The 24,102-nt window shown below is 40.3% G+C and overlaps 1 protein-coding gene across 1 annotated transcript in view; it reads right to left on the bottom strand.

Annotated features, from left to right (window-relative positions):
• Positions 1–23,738, bottom strand: part of RGS5 (regulator of G protein signaling 5) — a 53,864-nt gene extending 30,126 nt beyond the window's left edge. Inside the window, 1 exon segment of the mRNA NM_214356.1 lies at positions 23,614–23,738. Within this exon segment, the coding sequence (NP_999521.1) occupies positions 23,614–23,657 (44 nt within the window). The 5' untranslated portion in view covers positions 23,658–23,738.

The following is a 24,102-nucleotide window of genomic DNA, read 5'->3' as shown; positions in this document are numbered from 1 at the left end:
AGCTTTGCCAATTGGCAAAGCATGTGAGAAATGAATTTCTACACACAGGTTTGTTCATTTAGGGAATGGACTCTCTCTAGTCACAATAATGATATTCAAGTCGTCTGTACTGGAGACACTAACGTAGAAACTCACACCCATTCCATAGAAAGGTTGTAAGAGGAGTTCCCGCCGTGGCTCAGTGGTTAGCTAACCCGACGAACAACCATGAGGTTGCGGGTTCTATCCCTGGCCTCACTCAGTGGGTTAAGGATCCGGCATTGCTATGAGCTGTGGTGTAGGTCACGCACATGGCTCAGAACCCGCGTTGCTGTGGCTCTGGTGTAGGCCGGCAGCTACAGCTCCAATTGGACCCCTAGCCTGGGAACCTCCATATGCTGCCAGTGTGGCCCTAAAAAACAAAAAAAAAAAGAAAGGTTGTAAGAATGATGTAATTCGCTCTTCTGTCTTAGAGAAGGCACCAGTGGCTTGATCCTGAAGATTTCTTGTTGCCTGATCCCAGCTACAAAAGTATCAGAATCCCACCTGAGAACATTATCCTTAGAGTGAAAATTTCCTTCAAGCTATAGGCAGAGCACAAAGAATCAGTCCTTTATTGAATTACAGAACAAATTATATAAATATTTTGTGCCGGGTTCATAACTCTCTGCCTAAAAAAGTATGGCACAATTGGGTTTCATTGTATGTATGGTGGTCTTTCTCTCATAAACTGTTAGTGAAGTTGTGGAGAATTAACTAACCATCACCCACCACTAACCATTAATAGCTACAGTTATTTACCAAAAAGAACCTAAGAGTTCACATGACTAAATTGACTGAGGCTAGTTTTCAATAGCCACTTAAAAATCAAGGGAACCTTGTACAAGGTAAACAATGTCTCTTGGCCTCAGTTCCATAATCTGTAAAATGAAGGTAACATTAGCATCTGCTGGAAAAAGTCTCTGTGAGGCGCGCACAAGATGCTACGTGTAAAAGTTAGTGCAGTGCCTGGCAGGTGAATAGCATATGCCATACATGGTAACCATCAACAACGCTGTCATCATCATCACCACCATCACCATCTCACCTCTACTTAACAGCCATCCTATGTCACCCAGTACTACGGTTTGAAGCAGTTTCCCTTAACTACTGGAATATTAATTGTTGGTTGCATTAAGCTCATGTTCTCTCACTGGACGAGTGAGTTATGTGCCTTATACACTGCTTTCCTGATGAAATCCCAAAGATATATCAGTGAGACCATTAGAAAAAGTCAGAAGCAATTTCTGGCGACTTGAGACGAGACCAGATAAGGGAAGAGCTACATGGAAAAGCCAGAAAGGTATCGGGCTGCAAAGCATTGATGAAAAAAGAAAGTGAGGTCCTGTGGCAAAGTCTGTCTTTGCAGCACCTCTGTTTGTTCCCTGTCGGTTAAATGCAGATCGGATGTGCGCAGGTTTATAGAGCCTGGCCCTACCTGATGATGTATTCTCTTCCCCTGTACCTGCGGGAGAAACACAGTTTCCCCACATCCTTGCTACTTGCAAGGGGGGAAGACCATGTGAGTTCATTGGATGTTTACTTTAATCACATTATCCCTAAATCTAGAGGCAAGGACTCCACCTGTGGGTGAGAGGTCACCCCTTAGGGCACACAGGCAGAAAACAGGTGGTCTGTAGCAACTCTTAAAGGCAATAATAGCTTTTAAAATATTAATTTATTGAGGTGTTAATTCCTGTTTTCCTTTATAGTTTTTCCTCTTACTTTCAAGGTGGTAGGTAGGTATTTGCACTTTCTTACCTCTGAAGGAGATGTGTTATGAGGCCAGAAGCAGTTATTGGTTGAAGACAGTATCCCATTTCCCCCCTTTGTTTCCAAGACCCTGTACTAGCTGGGGAAATAAGCTGGCTTGTTCCCAAAGAGAAGGATGGCCTTTGGAGAGTGGTAAATGGAGAGGCAATCAAACAGGTAATCCTTGAGACAAGGTCAGAGGACTGTGGTTTAGGGTTCTCCAACAAATCAACACCCTGCTCTCCCCTGCCACACCGACATTTGTGGGAGTCCAGGGAGGAGGCAGGACTATAGAGGAGGAGAGTTATGTGGTGGCGCCCATATTTTACCCTTAGCCCCAAACTCCCAGCTTCACCCAAGCTGATACCCAGACCCAAGCAAGTGTTCCCAGAATGACTTCAAAGCATGTGAAGCTTCAAACAAGAAACATATAAATAATGATGCGTCCATTAAAAATTGCTCAAAAGCCAGTCCCTAAAATGAAAAAAAGCTCCCCCATTTAAAAAAAAAAAGAAAAAAACAGGAAGTGTTCAGGAGAACTTACTAACCATATGGTGATGAAACCATGGAAAGAGTGAACTATACGTGACAAACTCTCCATTGCTGAAGAGAAGTCGTCAAGAAAAGACAACACCAGCTATTTTGGATAACGGCTAAGTCATCTGACATCTGGATCTGTCCAGACGATTTTGTAAGATAGTTTCCAGATCCCTAGTCCATTATTATAGTCATAAGCAACATGTTGAATTGTGTTCAATCTTTTCCTCGTGCTTGGCAGAGAAAATATCCTACTCCTAATTGTGGCAAAACTACTGGTTTTATATAACTGGAAGAGTTTACAAAGCCAGTAGGATACAGGTCAAAAAGGCTGTTCCTAGAGAGAAAGTAAAGTGGACCATTGAGCTCTTCCCCCAGAGAATCCAGCTAATCCCCAAACTAGGCAATTTTTCCTAAAAGGCAATAGGCTGGTTTAGCACAGTGATTAAGGGTGTGGATGTTGAAGCCAAACTGACCAGATTCATCTTACTACATGTGTGACTTTGGCAAGTTTCTAAACCCTACCTTGTCTCAGGTTTCTCATCTATATGATGGAGATAACAACGTTACCTGCCTCAAAGCTTTCTTATGAAGATGAAATGAGTTATTATATGTGAAGAATTTATATTAATGATGAGCATAGTGACAATGCAATTCATAAATGATAGAGTAGTATTATTATATTTACTTATAGAAAATCTTGTGGCAATGAAAGAAAAAATCTAGCTTATTTACAAAAAAAAAAAAAAAAAAAAGACAACATATAACAGTGGGAAGAAACCTTAGGGAAGAAACCGCAATGACGGTAACATTTGCAATTGACTAAACCCTATGTTTGACTCGATCACTAATTTGCCAGGCAATTTTTTTTTTTTTTTTTTTGGCTTTTTAACATTTCTTGGGCCACTCCCATAGCATATGGAGGTTCCCAGGCTAGGGGTCGAATCAGAGCCATAGCCGCCAGCCTACGCCGGAGCCACAGCAACATGGGATCCAAGCCGCATTTGCAACCTACACCACAGTTCACGGCAATGCCGGCTCCTTAACCCACTGAGCAAGACCAGGGATCAAACCCACAACCTCGTGGTTCCTAGTCAGATTCGTTGACCACTGAGCCACGACAGGAACTCCATTGCCAGGCAATCTTGAGAAAAATTATTTGAGGTCTCTTGTCTTCAGTAAAAGACAAGAAAAGAGAGCAGAAGGAAGGAAAGAAGGAACCAAGTTTAGAGAAATCCTTTAAAATTTTCTTAAGCTATTATACACTAAGGTTTCAAGATTATCACACTCAACATCTTTAGGATATGAATGAGAAAGTGAGGATCTGAGATGCACGATGACTTGTGAATGGTGCCATGGATTCCCTTTCTATCCCAACCTCCCATTTTTATTTGTAATTACAATATGCTCCTTCTCATAATTTATAAACTTTCTGATTCACATTAAAAGGTCTTCTTCATTCCCGAAAGCTAACCTGTCACAAACATCCTTTCTTCCTGTTCTAAAAGTGACTTTTCTTCTCCATATCTAAATTTAGCACCTTTCTCCAGGCCCAAATTACCGGGACAGCCCATGTTACCATTTCCTTCATTCTGTTTTAATATAGCCTACACTCACTCTCAGACTACAATTTCCCGCTTGCTTGTAATGGCTCTCTATTATTTACCGGAAAGATTCCCAAACGTGAACGTGCACCCTCATCACCAGGACATCTGGTTAAAACACAGATTTCTCAGCCCCATCCCAGAGTGTCTCATTCAAGAGGTCTGAAGTGAAACCAGAGAGTTTATACTCATGCTTTTGAGAATCACTGATCACCTGTATCAATCTCAAAGACCACTTTCCTGCTCCAGTGTCTTCTGTGTCTAGCTTTATTTCCTTGACTCACCACAACTCCTTGTATACCTAGTCCCATTGGCCTCCTTCTCATCCCTGAGCACACACACTATCTCTGCCTCCCTCCACTCACACATTTAAAATTCTTCTAATGCTCCAGTTCCCAAACCATGTCACTTTCCCCCTGAAACTTCTGTAACTACTCCAGCCTAAACTTCTTTCTCTCTTCTCTAACATAAAATCACCAACCGGAGGCATATTTAAGGGACCTCACAGAGCTTTTAATTTACCCTCCCCTTATGTAAAAGTAGCAAAACTGAGGTTTGTATAAATTAAAATATTTTTCAAAAATTTCATAAGGTCTTATTATTAGATCCTTAATAAATACAGACCAAGAGATAGACTGTTTTTCTTCTGCTCAACTTATGGACACAGCACGTTTTCACTAATTACCCTAGTTTCTCATGAATGTATATATGAATTCCATGTGTATGTATTTCCAGTAAGATAGCAAGCCCCTTTAGGGTGGGTACCAAATTTTACTTCCTTGGTCTTCCAAAACGTATTGAAAATAAATAAATATTTTCAATTTGCTTTAACTTGTAGGATGGTACAGAGGATAAAAGTACAGATCTATACTGCTTTAGTTTATATCCCAACTCTTATTTACCAATTGAGTGACTTTGGGCAAGTTATTTAAATTATAAGGTTCCATTTTTCTATGTAAAATAGTGATAATATAGTACCTACCATATCATGTTATGGAGCTAAATATGTTAAGGCATTAAAGTATTTAGAAGAGCACCTGGGACATAGTAAATATTCTACAAATGGTATCTATTATTAGTACCATGCTACTGTATTTGTCCTACTACCCTATCACAGTATCTTACACATGGGTGTTGGATAAATCTTTATTGAATGAATAGAATGGAATAGATCTCAACAAAGATCTTTTTGACTGACATGTAAGATAAGCGCCTTTCAGATGTTCTCCACCTTGAAATAGTGCAATTAATTCTGAAAATGGAGAGAATATTCATTTTTGGAGAACACTACTAAAGAGTGGCAAAGAAAGCAAATTGGGAGACCTCTGCTGCTGCCTAGCATAGCTCAGAGTTACATTGTAATATCGTCTGCCTTGTGCTGCTATTTTAAAATGAAAAAAAAAAAAAAATAGTATTGTTTTTTCCCAAACACTGGCTATTCCCTACCCAAGGATTCCCGTGGAAATTGAGCTACTTCCCATGCTTTTACAGCCTATCTCTGAAAGTCATTACTTAGAAAAGGTTATTAGGGGTAAGGAAACAGACAGTGGAGGGACAAGACAGTAGAAGTCTTTTTTTTTTCTTTGACCTTCAATTCCCCGCCTTATTCAAAATTTTGTTGGCAGGATTTCTGGACTTTTGGTAATTCAGTTTGGGAGCCAGATAATGAGCAGTGGGAAAATGGTCTTCAAGTGGAGGAAGTCTGAGTTTTATGATTTATTTTGAGTTCCAAAAGTGGAGGGGTCAGAAGGCATTCCCACGAGAGTTTCTCTGAATACTGGCTGACCCACAGCGTTTGAACATCCCCATGTGGTTCTGCTTTAAATTATAAAGAGGGACTTTCTCGAATGAAGGCTTCTAGTTGTACATGGACGCTAGCTGTTTTATATCTTAGAAAAGAAGGAAATAAAAAGGGTAATAAAAGGTATTGGAGGAATTCCCGTCATGGCACAGTGGAAACAAATCTGACTAGGAACCTTGAGGTTGCAGTTTTGATCGTTGGCCTCCCTCAGAGCTGTGGTGTAAGTCACAGACGCAGGGCTCAGATCTGATGTTGCTATGGCTGTGGGGTAGGTTGGCAGCTGTAGCTCCAACTGGACCCCTAGCCTGGGAACCTCCATAAGCCACAGGTACAGCCCTAAAATAAATAAATAAATAAATAAATAAATAAATAAATAAAAATAATAAATAAATAAATAAATAAATAAAAATAATAAATAAATAAAGGTTTTTGGAGAAGAAGGGAGGGAAAGAAGAATAAGTAAAAGGTGCCTAAACCTTAATCAATGTTAACATATCATACATCACTTAATAAAACTACAGTTCCCAGCACCTAGAGTGTCTTCTCCCAAAGAATTTAGGTAGTAGATACAATTTATTACCTCAAATATCAGAACACTTGGTCAAGCTTTATCTTTGCCAAATTATTAAAATTATTTGTTATGCAAAAAAAAAAATGACTAACAATGAGGAAAAAGAGGACTGTTACTTGTTTGAAGCATAGAATTCTATTTCAAATCACTTCTTCTCTCCCTCCCTGAAAATATTATTACAATACTTTATTATTCTCAAAATCTGTATTTTCAAGAAATGAAGTTTCCTGATGTCTCAGTGGATTAAGGATCTGGCATTGTCCCTGCTATGGCTCTGGTTATATATGTGGTGTGGGTTCAATCCCTAACCCAGGAACTTCCATGTGTCATGGGCACAGAAAAAAAAAAAAATGGGAATTACCTATTTAAGAGGTCATAAATTCACTTCCTATTTATCCGCTTGTCAGACTCAAATAGAGCAACCACTGTTTGTCAGGAAGTCTACTAGATAGCATAGGGAGTGCTTTACAAAATCAGTAAGAGATTGTTTCAGAACTTCAAATAGCTCCAGTTTTATAAAGAAGATATGTAAAGTCATCCCTCAGTACCCATGGAAAATTGGTTCCAGGACCACCCCCCCCCCCCCTGCCTTGTGGATATCCAAATACATGAATGCTCAAATACTGAGCAATCTTCAACCAAAAGGACCAGAAACTTTCAAAAAGATATCCTACTCCAGAAGACAAAGAGGAGGCCACATGAAGAGGTAGGAGGGGTGATTACTTGATATAAGCAACCCCATACCTCCCAGGTGGGAAGCCCCACAGACTGGAAAGTAACTGGTTCACAGAGACACACCTACAGGAGTGAGAGTTCTGAGCCCCACATGTGGGGATCTGGCACTGGGAGAAAGAGCCCCTGGAGCATCTGGCGTTGAAGGACAGTGGGGCTTGTGCCCAGGAGCTCCACGGGACAGGGGAAAAGGAGACCCCATTCTTAAAAGATACACACAGGGAGTTCCTATCGTGGCGCAGTGGTTAACAAATCCGACTAGGAACCATGAGGTTGTGGGTTCGGTCCCTGCCCTTGCTCAGTGGGTTAACGATCCAGTGTTGCCGTGAGCTGTGGTATAGGTTGCAGATGCGGCTCGGATCCCGCGTTGCTGTGGCTCTAGCTGTAGGCCAGTGGCTACAGCTCCGATTCGACCCTTAGCCTGGGAACCTCCATATGCCATGGGAGTGGCCCAAGAAATAGCTAAAAAGACAAAAAAAAAAAAAAAAGATACACACAGAATTTCATGTGCACTGGGTCCCAGGGCAAAGCAAAGTCTCCGTAGGAATCTGGGTCAAACCTGACTGCAGTTCTTGGAAGACCTCCTGGGAAACAGGGGTGAATGTGGCTTGTTGTGGGGAAAGGACATTGGAAGCAAAGCTCTCAGGAATATTCAGCAGCCTGCCTTTCTCTGGAGGTGGCCATTTTGGGAAAATCTGGCCCCACCCAGAAGCCCCAGGCCAAACAATAATCAGGTGGGATCACAGCCCCGCCCATCAGTACACAGGGTGCCTAAAGACTCCCCAGGAATACAACCACCTCTAATCTCACCCAGAGACAAAGCCCCACCCACCAGAGGGATAGGAATCAGCTCCACCTACCAGTGGGCAGGCATCAGTCCTTCCCAACAAGAAGTCTACAGCAAACCCCTGTACTAACTTCAGCCACAAGGGGGCAGACACCAGAAGTAAGAGAGGCTACAACTCTATTACCTGTAAAAAGGTCACCACACCAAAAACCTATAAAAAGGAAAAGACAGAGAACTATAACTCAGATGAGGGAGAAAGAAAAAACCCCCAAAAATCAGCTAAGTGATCAGCAGAATCTCAGCCTCCATGAAAAAGACTTTAGACTGTTGATGCTGAAGATGACACACGACATTGGAATAAACTGGAGGCAAAGATGGATAACTTACAGGAAACACTGAGCAAAGAGATACAAGATATAAAACTTACACAAGAAGAGATGCAAAGTACAATAACTGAAATAAAAAATTCACTAGAAGCAGCCAACAGCAGAATACAGGAGGCAGAAGAATGAATAAGCAAGGTGGAGGACAGATTAGTGGAAATTATGGATGTGGAACAGAAAAGAGAAAAAAGATTGAAAACAAATGAAGAGAGTCTCAGAGAACTCTTGGGCAACGTTAAATGCACCAATTCCATATTATAGGAGTGCCAGAAGGAGAAGAGAGAGAGAAGGGAACAGAAAAATTATTCAAAGAGATAATAGACAAATACTTCCCTCACATGGGAAAGGAACCACTCATTCAAATCCAGGAAGCACAATGAGTACCACATAAAATGAACCCAAGGAGGAACACCCCAAGACACGTATTAATCAAACTGACCAAAATTAAAGACAAAGAGAAAATCTTGAAAGCAGCTAGGGAAAAGAAACAAAAAACATACAAGGAAACCCCAATAAAGTTATTGGTATATTTTTCAGCAGAAACTGCAGGCCAGAAGGGGGTGGCACGATATACTTAACACGATGAAAGGAAAAAACCCCCAACCAAGATTACTTTACCCAGCAAGGCTCTCATTCAGATTTGAAGGAGAAAGCAAAACCTTCACAGATAAGCAAAAGCTAAGAGAATTCAGCAACACTAAACCAGCTTTACAACAAATACTAATGGAACTTCTCTAGGTAGAAAAGGAAAAGCTGCAACAGGAAACAAAAATACCACAAATGACAAGGCTCACCAGTAAAGGTATATATAGTAAAGATATGAAATCATCCATGCACAATTATGCCACCAAAATCAGAAATCATGAGAAGAGGAGTGTACGAATGCAGGACACTGGAGATGCACTTGCAATTAAGAGACCAACAACTTAAAACAATCTCATATATATAGACTCTTATACTAAATCCATGAATGCTCAAGTCTTTTAGATAAAATGCTATAGTATTTGCATATAACCTACACATATCCCCATTTAAATCATCTCTAGATACTTATATTACCTAATACAATGTATATGCCATGTAAATAGTTGTAAATACCATGTAAATATTAGAAAAATAGTTGCCAGCATGGAGCAAATCTAAGTGTTTTGGAGATTTCTGGATTTTTTTTTCCCCCGAATACTTCTGATCCCTGGTTGTTCAAATCTGCACAAGCCTCAGATACATACATAGTCTTATTGGGATGGAATTAAGGTATGGGGGAAATGAGTCCCAAGTTTGAAATTGGCACAGCAGGAGTTCTCATTGTGGCTCCATGGCAACGAACCTGACTAGCATCCATGGGAATGTGGGTTTGATCCCTCACCTCGCTCAGTGGGATAAGGATCCAGCCTTGCCGTGAGCTGTGCTGTAGGTCACACATGTGGCTTGGGTCCTGTGCTGCTGTGGCTGTGGCATAGGCCAGCAGCTGTAACTCCGATTTGACCCCTAGCCTGGGAACTTCCATTTGCCACATATGCAGCCCTTAAAAAGAAAAAAAAGAAAAGAAAAAAAGAACATCAGAACACCAGAACTCAGGCACATGGGGTGTATTATCTGACCCTGGGCCAGGCATTTAACTTATCTGTGCTTCCTTACTGGTAAAATAGTAATGTTGATAACCTCTTCCTTGCAGAGTTAGGATATGAATTAAATTAGACACTGTCAAATACCCAACCAAAGTTGAATCTGAGGAAAGTAGGGGAAGAAGTGATAAAAAGTACAAGATGAAAATTTTCCGTGAGGGTTCAAGGGATGTAGAGCTTAGTTTCTCCCTGAGAGAAAAAAGGGAGAGGTTCTCAGAGGGGTAGCGATGTGGGATGTGCAATTTGGCTGGAATCCTGTGTGCTAGAGGAGGAGAGAGAATGATGTGGATGCTCTCCTCTTGTCTTTCTCCAGTTCCCCAGCAATCTTTCCCAAACCTTAATATGGAAGTCTCGATCGTCCTAATATGTTTTCTAAAAATTTCAAAGACGTTTTCAAGGTTCAGGCATATGTCACAGGGTCATAATCCTGGAAATTTCTCTCCATTATTTTTAGAGCATTCCTTCTTTTTTTTTTTTCTCCCAGCAAGCAATGAATTCTGCCCTGTGGCACTCACACATAGAGACTTGGATTTCTCCCAGTTGTGTGGTTCCTGGGTTAGGGGTTACTAAATTGGAAATCTGGACTCAGGGTGGGGATAGGTCCAGAAACCAAGCAGATGGTTATCTAGCCACCGAAATGCAAGAAAGATGCCAAAGAGCCATCTTTGAGCTGAGCTCTCTCCTCTGGACTGAAGACACAGCAATCCTAGAGAAATGCAAATATAATTTTCTGTATTGCAGATGCAAGTCAGAGCCAATACAAGACCATCAACTATAAAATGCAACAAGAGAAAAAAGACCTGAGAACTTGGGGAAGCAGGGCCAGAGAGGGTGCCTGGGATATCCCATGGAAGAAAAGAAGGGAAGAACAATGTCTTCTATAGGAAAAATATCTAGATAAACCCTTGAGACATAGACTACCATCTAAATATTCACTTAAGATGACAGAAGAACGGTCTGCAAGGCACAGACACAGGCACAGAAGGAGAAAGGGCAGTGAGTCACAGACAGAAGTTACATTCCCACATGTCCCTCAGTGGAAGGCTAAATAGTAGCCCTCCAAAATGTCCACATCCTAATTCTTAGGACATGTGGGATTTTGCTGATAAAGTTAAGGATTTTTAGGTGGAGAGATTACCCTGGATTATTGGGGTGGACCCAATGTAATCACAAGGGTCCTTGAGGGAAGAAGGCAAGAGGGCAGAGTCTGAAAGTTATGTGCCAGAGGAAGCAGAGTGAGAGGTAATAGAAGATACTACACTACTGGCTTTAAAGATCAAGGATGGGACCATGAGCCAGGGAATGTAAGTGGCTTCCAGACATTAGAAAAAGCAAGAAAATGACTTTTTCCCTAGACCCTCCAGGAAGAATGCCACCTATTTTAGACTTCTGTTCTCACAGAACTGTATGAGAATAAGTTGGCATTGTTTTAAGCCACTAAACTTCTGGCAGTTGTTACAGCAGCATATAGAGAATAAATACACCCTCTCCTAGCTTCTGTTTTTCAGAGTTGATTCACTACAGAAAAGAGACAAGGCAGTCAGACTGTTTTCTTTTCTGCATTCTATTTTCTATTTTTAGTTAGCATTAATTCTTTTCTCCTTTCCTAATGCTCTGTATTTCAACATTTAGTTATCTAAATGTCCTCCCTGGACCAGCTATTTTTTCTAGTTTTGCACCTTCTCCCTTAGCCCCCAAAGCTCAAACCAGACACAGTGTCCTACAGGCTTAATTTTTATGGCATAGCTATCTAGGAGTTATTCCCCAAAGTTACAGTTGGGTTTTTCTTTAATTGAATTAATTTAGTAACTATAAAACTGTCAAGAAAGTCAAGATAAGCTGTTCTGACTTGCCATCATCTAAGAATTCCTAAAGGAGAAGATCAGAGTTCAGAGGAATAAACTCATTACATACTCCTAAAAAGAACATCCCTGGCAAGCAACCAAATTCTGCCAATAGTCCTTATTCCATCAACCCCCCAGGCTCAGAAGGATTACCTTTGATCCCCCTTCCCTCTTGCTTCCTGTCATCTAGTTGTCTCATTTGCTTTCTAATGTTCTTTGTAATGGGCCCTTCCTTTTGAGTCTCATTTACATACTTCCTATTAAGCTCTGTAGGGAGATGAAAGTAGTTTTGGATGCTTTCCAGTCCTCTGTTCTGGCTCCAATCTTAACACTTGGCTACATCTCCCAACATGAAGATAACTAAGAAACATCACACACTTAGAGAAAGTGCACGTTCCCCAGCTGATAGTCATTCAACACATATAATCATAACCTTATTTAGGATCATAACAATCCTGAGGGAGGTGTAAATGTTCTCCCCATCTTGTAGATGAGAGAACTTGTCACAGAAAATCTAGGGGATCTGTCCAAAATCATCCAGTAAATGAGAGTGGTAGGAGTCCCAACCCAATCTCACATCAGCTCCCGAGCCCTTAATTACTATGAGATAGCCCCTCTTTCATGCTGTTCCAATGTTGTAATTGACAGCTATAAGCATCTGGTAATTAAAAATGTTTAAATCATCTTTTTTCTTAAAGACTACAGGTTGTTTCCTAATCAAAACCTTTTGAAAGATGTTGTCTATGGGTTAAGAAAAAATATTTCAAAAGTGAAGACAGCCAAAATTCATAAATTAAAGTTCATCAGATAAAATAAAATGAAGGTGGTATGTAAATCCAGAGACTTTAAATTACCTCCAACTCTAGCTATGTAGTCTTGGACAAGCTACCAAACAGTTTGGACCTTTTTTGTTTGTTTGTTTTAGTTCCCTGGCTAGAGATTGAATCAGAGCTGCAGCTGCAGGCTTACGCCACAACCTCCTCGATCTACACCACAGCTTGCAGTAATGCCAGAATTTTTACTCATTGAGAGAGGACAGGAATCAAACCCACATCCTCATGAACACTATGTCAGGTTCTTAACCGCCTGAGCTACAGAGGGAATTCCAGTTGGACCTGTTTCCACATCTATTTTAAGAGAAGGAATTGGTTTGTGACCCTGATGCTATTCTCTCTCTCTGTGATTCTAAGCTGGTCATATTAGAAAAGGAGGGGGGGAGGGAAATCCCATCTTATCTTAAAGGACAGAATCTATGAATTTAAGTCACCAGAACTTTATCGTGTGCATGTATGTGATCAAAATTGTGCTAGGCACTGAATTCTACGCTGTCAGAATTGTCTGTTGTCTTTGCTATTCTTGTCTTTTTTGTGCTCTTAATCCGGTATCCATTTAATAAAATATCTTCCATAAGTAGCTGATGAAACTTACATATTCCTTTCCCTCAGCTTCAGTCCAGCCATGTGCACTCAAATTTTGCATAATTGCAAACATTCAGAGCCTGTCTGAAGCATAGAGAGAAAGTTTAAACTATTCTTAGAGGATCTGGGAGATAAAAGAGGGCAATTTAAAAAATTTTTAAAGGCTTTTGGAACTGTCAAATTAGAATTTTCAGAAAATCCCAACTTAGAGAAGGTACTTTTCTTCACTCTTGCCAGCTGAAAGAGAAAGTGTAAAATTTAATCTTAAAAGGGAGAAAAATAATCCCCCATCTATCTGCATTCATCTATATGAAAAAAATTACTTCCTCCTAACAGGCTCAGACACTCTGTCTGCATGGATCCCTGATTACAACAACAAATCCATCTTTTTTTCCAGGTCATAAAAATTATCTGATGTGTGTGGGTGTGGTTGCACATATGCTTTGTGCATGCATGTGCGTGTGTTCAAGTGACATACATGTTCTGTTCTTGGGGATTCAGAAACAAAGTCCAGGACTCTGGAAGCTTGTCATCCAGAAAGCACCAGACTTTAGAGAGCAGTCTCTCCTGGGAAAGTCTTCAGTGTGACCTGCACTACTGACCTTGTCCCAAAGCACACAGGTCATTCAGTCCCACGCTCCTGTTGACCCAGGTGTCTGTTGTGAACTTAAAATACTTAAAATAAATTGCCAAAATACAACAAATTAGTTTGGTAATGAAACATCTTCATTCTTTCTAAACTTCCTGAATCCCCAAAGACAAGTCCCTCTTCGAAAAACAGATGGTCTGCACACACAAAAAAAAGTCAAAGAGTAGTAGCTTGACAAAAACAGCTCCACACATTTCACTCCCAGTAATGAGCACTTGCATAGTAGAGCACTTCACATTTTTCAAGTATTTTACTTCATGTTTTATCTCTTCCTCTGACCTTAAGCTGAGAGTTCTAACATTGCTCTAGAATGTAAACTTAGGATCTGAGGGATATTTTGTGCAGATGGGTTAGGTATTGTTTTGAGAGGTGTCTGGGGGAAGCAATTGGAAAAGAGAAAGAAAAAGAAGTAGAATATAAAACGACGGTAGCATTATCTGCTATTCATGAAGCCAAGGTGATTATCAGGTACCTACTGTGCAAAGCTGCATCTTTTCAACTCCAAAATATTTCCTTTGTGAAGGAGAAAAAAAAGTGTCAGGCCAAGTTATTTTATCTCAACATGGCAACTGATTACCATGCTTTGAAAGGAAATACCCTGTCTGGACTTTGCAGGAGCATGATGGTCAGGGTGAGTAAGCTCATAGTCGCATATGCATTAGCCATATCGGTGGTGCATGCAACTATGGTTAGGCTGGCCACACCTAGAGATTTTCTAGGAAAGATCCAATTTCTAATGCCCGGTCTAGAGGCAAGCTATAGGTCCTCATTCTAGTTGGAAATCACAGTCACTACACAGTACATATGTATACATGCATGTTTGTCTGTCTGTTAGTCTGTCTGACATGGATTTATGTAGTCAGAAGCAGTCTTCATGTCACATCAAGAACTGTCTGTACTCCAAGATCTGCTCAACTGGTATATGAAAATTGGCTAGTTATGTAAAGGTGTAGAAACCTCAATTTGCCCTTCTTCTCCACTCTCAAGGATGGAAACTCTCACAGTTAAGTTGAAGGATGAGTCTCCTTCTTCCTTCTGGGCAGCATTCAGAAGGGCATAAGTGGGCCACTGTTTCTACTCTCTGGAGAAACACGTAAGGACTTAGTGTGAAAGAAGCTTAGGACACCACATCCACAAAGTTGGGGGTGTCTGTGTCCTTGGTTCACTTTTCCTCCATGCCCTCAAGGACCTTACGCTCTTAAAACAAGGGAGAACTAAATTAACTGTAAATAACATACAATGACCCTTGAACAACTACAGTTTGAACTGCACAGGTCCACTTATATGCAGATTTTTTTTAATAGTTAATACTATGGTACTACCCCATCAGCAGTTGGTTGAATCCGCAGATGAAGAACTACAGATATGGGGGAGTCAGTGGGTTTTCCATTCCATGGAGGGTTGGCTCCCTTAAACCTAGAGTTGTTCAAGGTTCAACAGTACCAGAATTATAGACTTATAATCCATAATCTTTGATCCTATTAATTCACCCTCAAATTCTATAAGAAACTGAGACCAACTGTTCCTTTCATGGATTTCACCAAAATAAAAACAGAATCACATGTCACTACTTTTATATTTTTCATAAACCAGAAGTTTATTCTGAATTGGATACTAGTATTTTTAAGAAATATAGGAGTTCCCTGGTGGCTTAGTAAGTTGAGGATCCAGCATTGCCACTGTTCTGGCTCTGGTCAGTGCTGTAGTGCAGGTTCAGTCCCAGGCCTAGGAATTTCCACATGGTGTGGGCATGGTCAAAAGAAAAAAAAAAGGGGGGAGGAAAGAAAAGAAAAGAAATACAGGGTACTGAATTTAGTCCATTGAGATCCTAAGTGACTGGAAGTAAATTCAATACTTTTCATTGCTGCCTTTAAGCTGCATCCAGAATTCTGGTGTTTCCATGGCCTTCTCATGGGACTTGGTAAGAGCTGGGAAAATTAGAATAAAAATGCAATCTTTGGCGTAGGCCAGCGGCTGCAGCTCCAATTAGACCCCTAGCCTGGGAACTTCCATATGCCGCGGGAGCAGCCCAAGAAATGGCAAAAGACAAAAAAAAAAAAAAAAAATGCAGTCTTTCTTCAGAATACACAGTGTCCAAATCAAGAACAATTAAGTAGTGGAGTTGGAAGGAGTGCGACAAATCATGAAATTGATTTCTCACTTTTTGCAAATGCAATAATGAGGCCTGGAAAGGGATCTGGCTCATGACTGCCCTCTGTCACTTAGTAGAAACCTTGGTTACAGCTCAGTATACCAGAGTTCGCCACCCAGTATGTGTTACATAACATTTGAGACTTACATCTAAAAAAAAATCTGTGTTCTACAAATAAATTGCAGGAAAAGAAGAAACTAAAGACTATTGATTCGGAGAGATTTAAGAGACTCTGGACCAATCTCAATGTGTGACCCTGGGCTTTATGGGATATCAGTACTGGGGTGGTGACTTGGGGTAACTCTTTCAGTCTTGAGAGTGGTCTGATTTCATGCAAACCAACCTCGGGGACCAGGGCTTAGTTTCATCACTGTCGTGAAGTGAAAGAGGAGGGAAAGGATCTGTGCCCCAACTGTGTTCCACCTCCAGGCATGGTGTACTACACACTGTAGGAGCTTAGCAAACATGATTTGAGGTAGAAGAGCTGCTGGGAGCCTTGTGAGGGGCTTTCTGCACTCGGTAACAGGATGTGAGAGCTGGGTAAAAAGGCACCGGAGGTCACTCCTCAAATCACTTTGTTTATGAGCCATGGATGCTTCGCTACATTCTGCTTTAACAAACAGGCCCAAATTAAGATGGGTAAGGTCCCCCCACTAGATAGAAGGCACTGGTCTTTCAATCTCTAAGGGTCCTTGAAGTGTGTTTGCAAGAAATGGTTTTCCATAACTGGAGCCCAAGTAATTGTAGAAAGAACACTAGATTAGTGACTAGTGTTAATCAGTCTAATAATAGAATGTAGTAGTAGTCCAAAAAAACAAAACAAAACAAAAATGTGTGACCCTTGTTTGAATCTTGCTTCAAACAGTCTAACTGCAAAAAGACCTTTGAGGTTATTTGGAGGCTTACGGACTATTTAAGGATATTAAAGGATTGTAATTTCTTAAGCATGGTCATGGTTTGCATGTCTTCTAACGTTTTGTACATAACTGATTTATTGTTTCAAAAACAGATATCTACCGTAAGTGAAATGGCAATAATATTGTACTATCATATAAACTCATCATTACTAAGTTATGATGAGATTATGATGAGGAAGGATGGAAAGAAATGTTTTATCAAAGGCCTTGGCAGATGACTGAAACTTAAATGATGTTTTCCTGACTATAAAGAGGAAAAGAAGGATGAAAGGAAATTAAATATTCAATAGGAGCACATTACTAAAAACTATCTACCTTATATACATTATTTCACTTATTTCTTTTTTCTTTTTTTTTTTTTTTTTTTTTTTTTGCTATTTCTTTGGGCCGCTCCCGCAGCATATGGAGGTTCCCAGGCTAGGGGTCTAATCGGAGCTGTAGCCACCAGCCTACGCCAGAGCCACAGCAACGCGGGATCCGAGCCACGTCTGCAACCTACACCACAGCTCACGGCAACGCTGGATCGTTAACCCACTGAGCAAGGCCAGGGATCGAACCCGCAACCTCATGGTTCCTAGTCGGATTCGTTAACCACTGCGCCACGACGGGAACTCCAATTTCACTTATTTCTTAAAGCATCTGTCCCCAACAAGATAAATATCCTCCTATACAGACAAGGAAATAAAACTCAGAGAAGTTATTTTTACACGTTCATACAGCTAGGAAGGAATAGAAGGGGAGTTACCATTTCCATGTTTTTTCCACTCCACCACATTGCTGACATTAAAGCAGGGGACAGACCATGAACTTACATCCTTCCTTACTCTGGGTTTTCTTTAATATTCCTAAAATCTGTAATCTTGGGAATGAAGGCTTTCATTGTCTTTATCCTCTGGGTGACTCAGCCTTTCAGCTAGAGTGTAGGTTTAATGTTATCTGAGACCCTATTTGAATGAACTTCAAAGGAAAAGAAGAGATGGAGACATGTTATCGTCTGGCCCCCAGCCACATTCTGGTTCCTGTTACTAAGGATTGATCCTGACTGAACTAATTAAAGTTTAGTTCCTTTGCCTCCGGGCCATCAGAACAGACAAAAGCCATTAACACTGGCCCCAGAAATATAAACTCCCTCTTTAGATAATAGTGCTAAACAGCCAATAACTGCAGTGCTGCAGTCCTTGCTAAGGAAGGAAAAACAAACTAGATAACCTTTCAGGATCTTTCCAGACTTAAGATTCCGGGATCTAAAAGTGTTTTGACTTGATGTCTGGTGTTTCAACATAGCCCTGACTAGATGAAAGAAAGAATAAGAAGAGGCAACAGTTAAATACAGAATGTAATTCATTAAAGAAGCTGTGACAGTAAGGGCAGGAGAAACAGAGGAAGGGATACAATTTTGTGAGGTTCCCCCACAGCTAAAGGCTATCATTAGGAACAAAATTAACAGAAAGACTCACCTCTTTAACAAGGTTTTCCTGATAAAATAGAAAGGCTTTCTTCCTCTCCCAACCCCACTCCCACTCTACCCCAGAGGAATTCCTCTTCCTTTCGAAACATACACTCTTTTTCCCATTGTAGCCTGAAAATCACTGCTATCATCCTTCCTTATTCCTTTGAAGCAGAAAAAGCATTGGGCCAACCTGGAAGCAGGTCTATCTCTCCTTCCTACACAATTATTTGTGCTTGCTACACTTTATTTATTTTAAGAAATTTTTTTGTGTCTTTTTGTCTTTTAGGGCCGCACCCAGAGCATATGGAGGTTCCCAAGCTGGGGGTCCATTCGGAGCTGTAGCCACCGGCCTACACCACAGCCACAGCAATGTAGGATCCGAGCCGCATCTGCAACCCACACCACACCTCACAGCAACACCAGACCCTTAACCCACTGAGCGAGGCCAGGGATGGAACCCATGTCCTCATGGATGTTAGTCAGGCATGTTAACCACTGAGCCACCACAGGAACTCCGAGAAAATATTTCTTAAGTCCCCATTATGTATGTGCAAGTGCAGATTGTCTTTTCAGTAATTGAAGACTTGAGGCAAAATCTTTTCAATCTTCAGAGTGGATGGGCACTGGACAAGTTCCACGGAAACAGTATGCAGGACGAGCTGCATAGGAGGTTAACTGTTATTGGAAATTCACAGTTCCCTCCTTGCTTGAACAGGAGAGAATAGGGATTACACAGAGATGTCACTGTATCGGACAAACTCACTGGGCCCTTATTACCTTCAAGTCTTTGCCCAGGCAGTCCTTGCCCCTTGGCCTGGAATACCTTCCTTCTCTCTTCTTATCTGGACCTGACCAACCCCTCTACCCTTTCAGGCTTAGTTCATAAATATAAACCTTAGTCATGCATCATTCCCTGTGATTTCTTTCAGTCTTCCCTGATTACCGAAAGTTCTATGACACCCCCACCCCCACACTTTTTTGCTTCTTAACCATCAGTGCATTTCTCCTTCCATAGTGGATCTCAACACAGAGGGCAACTTTCTTCTTCTTTATCTCCTTACCTGGACTGAAATTTCCCTGAGAGGTCTTTCATTCGTATGCATGAGGCAAGTATGGTGGTTGGAAAGGCAAACCAGAGAGTCAATCGAAATTGTTTCATCAGTAAGAATTGAAACAATGTTTTTCTTAGTGACACCCCCCTCGATTTTATTAAATAGTTTATTCACTTTCTTAAGATCACAGAGTTTCACTGGAGTATCTGCAATCGTGTCACAAGACTTTATCCACAATAGCAAGCTTCAAATTCACACTTGCTTCCAGAGAGCATGATATTAAACCCTACTAACTCTTTAGGCTTCTTCGATGATCCTCTGTCCATTCTGACTCATTTTTCATGTAGTCAAGTTCATTGCTAGTCTTTAATTCACTAGGTGCTTATCTTTTCTCTATAATTGGCCCAAGGATGTGCTCACACCTTTGGTAAAAGCTGTATTTACTTAATCCTATGGACCCAGGAGACTTGATTCACTCTGTTGCTTCTGTGTGGCTTGACAACCTTAAAAGATTAGTTGATTCGGGGTCCTGATTACTAGGCGTCTTTTTACCCTAAATTGTCCATACTTAAACCCACATAAATTAGAGATGGGGAAAATTAAATATTTAGTAAAATAATACTAGACAGCAAAACAAAACGTTGCTTTCCCCATTGACTTTCCATAGCCCCTGAAATTTCCAGCATTACCACACATTTGAGATGGGCAGATGTGTGAATGTATTTCAGCCACTAGCAGACTTTATAATCCTAAACAGAAATCAGATCTATGTCAGATTATCTGTGGAAGTTAAAGATACATCTATGGAAGTTACTGACAAAATAAAAGCCTAGGGAAAATACTTTGTCAGTAGCTGACTTCATTGCTCTTTTACTCCCCAATTTAGTCAAGAATGTAAATTTGGGAGTTCCAATCGTGGCTCAGTGGTTAACGAATCCGACTAGGAATCATGAGGTTGCAGGTTCAATCCCTGGTCTCTCTCAGTGGGTTAAGGATCCAGTATTGCTGTGAGCTGTGGTGTAGGTCACAGACATGGCTCAGGTCCCGAGTTGCTGTGGCTCTGGCCTAGGCTGATGGCTACAGGTCTGGTTAGACCCCTAGCCTGGGAACCTCCATATGCCATGGGCGCAGCCCTGGAAGAGACAAAAAATAAAATTAAATTAAAAAAGAAAGAATGTAAATTTGGTGTCAGGAGTAGTCAACACCGATGGACAAAAAATAATAATAATCACACTGGTTGCTTTACATAATGATGACAACTTTTGGGGAATAAAAGTAATACTTTTTATTTTAGAATACTTACGTCTTTTTCCAAAGAGCAGTATTTACCTTAAAAATTAAGCTTGTTTAGAGGAATTCAAGAGACAAAATAAAATGAATTTTTAGGAGAAGACTAAAATTCAAAATCAGGGAATCAATGGTAAAAATAAGACTTTAAACTGACTCAACTCTTTCCTTTTCCATTGACTCTCTAAGAGTTCCGCCCATCCAGCACAGGTTTCAATATGACAGAAGGTAAAAATTGTGGGGTAGTGGCTATTTATTGCTCAAATGTTTGGATTATTGGTCTCCTTAAATATATAAAAATATGTGAGGTCAACTTTGAGTTTAATGAGCAATCGTCTTAAAAGTCTAAATAAATAAAGAAAGAATAGTTTCAACAAATACGTCAAAGTTGACTCTGGCTTAATGCTTCCCTAAACATTGAGAAAGTCTATTTTATAAAGCTCCCCTTTGGATGAAGTAACTGTTGTTTTCTTTTAAGTCAGACTCCCACTGAGTAGGTTGCTTCTGCCACAGCCATGATTTCAACCCAGGACTGAATTCTTAATGATCTGCACTAATGGACTCCCAAACTTTTAAAGTAAATTAGGAATTTTTTTCCTTTAATTGCATCTCTCGCTAGTCAGTGAAACCAGGTGTATCTCACTTTATTTAAACCATGTAACAACTGGAAAGGATGTTAAAGAACAACTAACCCAACTTTCATTCACTAAATAAGAAAATAAAATCCCAGGTAAATGACATACCTTGCTGATAAAGACAAAATTGTTTGCTCCTTACTCCTTAACCAGTACCCTTTCCACTGTGATGAATGACAAGGTTAAGCAGATTTTTGTAACTGAATTCCATTTCCAGTGCAATAGAGAAGTTGCAATTTACCTCTTCAGCAGAGCTTTACACACACACACCAGATTTGTTTTATAATGCTTATATGTTGCCCTAATTTATTTTATGGATTTACAAATACATTTATCTAAGCATTGTGGCATATCCATGTTTCATTTGTAGCTTAAAGAGAAGAAATGAAGAAGTGAGGAGCCTGTGGGGATGAGGGAGGTGAGAGTCAAAGAGTAGAACCAGGGAAGGCAAGTTTGGAAGGATTTATGCAGGTGTCATTTTTCCCTTAGAACTTACAATCTTAGGTTCTTTATATGAATGTGTGCTGACAGCTCCCCAGCTCCACAGTTCCATAGTATTCTACATGAACATTAGTTATATCCTGGGGCAGAAGAATTTAAAGATTTGTAAAGTGATTCAGCATCAATGTTGTTAATGAATCAGATATAAAACAGCAATAGGAATCAATAAAAGGAATGTTCCATCCATATGTCTCAGTAAACATTATGCATATTTACAAGAACAAACAGGACAATATTAGTAACGATACCAAACTTTCAACAAACAATTATTGATTCTCCACTAAATGCCAACAGTGGGTCATAGGATCACAAAATTATTGGCAGACCAGTATAATCATTCTAGAGTCAAATGTTCACCAATTAATAAGGTAAGATTTATCCATTATAGTGCAGTACAAACATGTCCGACAATAAGTGGGTTAAAGGCAAGCATTAAGATTGTTGTAAAATTCGAATTTGCAATTCTCAGTGTTGCAAAAATGGAAAAGGACAGAATTATACATGTTCAAGGAAATGTCTTTCATCTCCCTGTGTTCTGCCTACTTCTCAGGCTTTCTATGGAGATAGGGGTAGGCTGATAGCAATAAATGTTACCCAGCATTGAAATCTGTCTTCCTCCCCAAGGTTGGCCCAACAGTCATTATCAACTGCCTAGTAACAATCTCACTGCTGTTACCTAAGTCCTACTACTTTCTTTTACATACAACTTTCAAAAATAATCTGTGTTTTTGACAGCAGGAAGTGAGAATAGGTCTAATTTGCAGTTGCTAGCCAGCATTGCTAGAGAAAAATTCCTTTGCTATATTATCTCTTTAAGAATTATTTTGAGATTATTTCTAGAGTCAAAGTCATCAAAAAGAAAACCTGAGCCTGTAATAGAAAGGAGAACAGATCCATTGAACAACAAAACCTTCTTAAGCAACTACTGCCAGTGCCTTTAGAGGTGAAGTTAGGTGTACAAGGATCACCTTTATTTCCTTTAAATAGCATTGGAGCAAACAAAATTTAATCAAATCCATTATTAAGAAATAGGAAGGAGAGAAACATCCCGACTTCTCTGCATCAGGTAGGAATGTTAGGTTAAATTTTCTAACAAGTCAGATGTCTGTTCTCCTTCTGTTTATTTAGTCTGGATGCTTAGGATTCCCTCCAGAATATTGTCTAGTATAAGGACAACCACAGAGCCTCAAAGATGTTCTCTAAAAAACAATGTTAGATAATAAATAATCTCTATGTCCCAAGGGCTGTCTTCTATCCAACAATCCAGCTACTTCTATCTGATGAAATCAAGATACAAAGAACAATGAAAAAATCCTCTCTGCCCCATTGAAAACCTGAGTCTTCCTCTCCTAGTCCATGTACGTAATAAAGTTAATATTTATATAGTTCTAATATGTGCCAGACAGTGTTCTGAGTGTTTCATATACAGAAATTCACTCAATCCCCATTACCAGTTAACAAGGTAGATACTTAGCAGATTCATTTTACTGTTAAGGAAACAGATACAGAGAGTTTAAATAAATTGCCCAATACCACACAAATAGTAAGTAGTGGAGCCAAATTCAAACCCAGCCAGTTTGATGATGGATTCCACACTCTTAACCATACACTTTTGACTGTGAAAGAGCACCTCTAAAATAGGCATCTCCTCAGAGGAAATGATGTTCTGGATATTAAATGATGTATGATCTATCTCATACTGTATCAGTCTCCTAGCACAGATCTTTCAAAACCTCTTTGTCACTAACAGAGAGGAGGTAATTCCCAGTTTTGAATCAAGCACCTGTTTCACCTGTTTTGACACACACTACAATGGCCCTCTATTGCCTCTGGGTATCCTCCCCTGGGTGGAGATTTTCCTTATCTCCATCTCTTAAAACAAAATAACTCATTCTCACCTTTCCAGGCATGAGTGGGGCAAGGCTGCAAGTCCTTTGCACATTTTGGCAAGTGGCTTAGTCCCTCAGGTTTGAGCACAAGTCCTTATCAGCAGAGCAAGTCTTTGAAAACTTCAAAATGGTCTGGGACTGCCTTTTTCTCTGAGGATTATATAGAGAATCTTTCCCAGCCCTCTGTCACTCTGTGGACCAATCCAGAGCCTCAGAGGAAATTGCAGGCTGGAGAGCAGCAGCAGTTATGTGGGAGGTGGAGGCTGGAATATTTTCTCAGCTGTGAGCAATGCTGCTGCATTAGGCTTTCAACTGCTCTTATCAGAACATGGGTTGCTTATTCTGCCAGGGCAGGGGTGGCCCTAAACTGTGCACAGGTCATCATGTTTTAACTAACAATCTTGAGCCAACCACAGCAAAGAAGTGGGCTTTGTTATAAAACAGAGTGTTTTGGGCTACATCAGGCATCTCAAAGTCATAGACTTTTAGGACTGCAAG

Source organism: Sus scrofa, chromosome 4, assembly GCF_000003025.6.
Source record: "Sus scrofa isolate TJ Tabasco breed Duroc chromosome 4, Sscrofa11.1, whole genome shotgun sequence".
In the NCBI taxonomy this organism is placed as follows: domain Eukaryota; kingdom Metazoa; phylum Chordata; class Mammalia; order Artiodactyla; family Suidae; genus Sus; species Sus scrofa.
The sequence above is the reverse complement of the archived record's forward strand: the minus strand, read 5'-3'. Positions and strand labels throughout refer to the sequence as shown.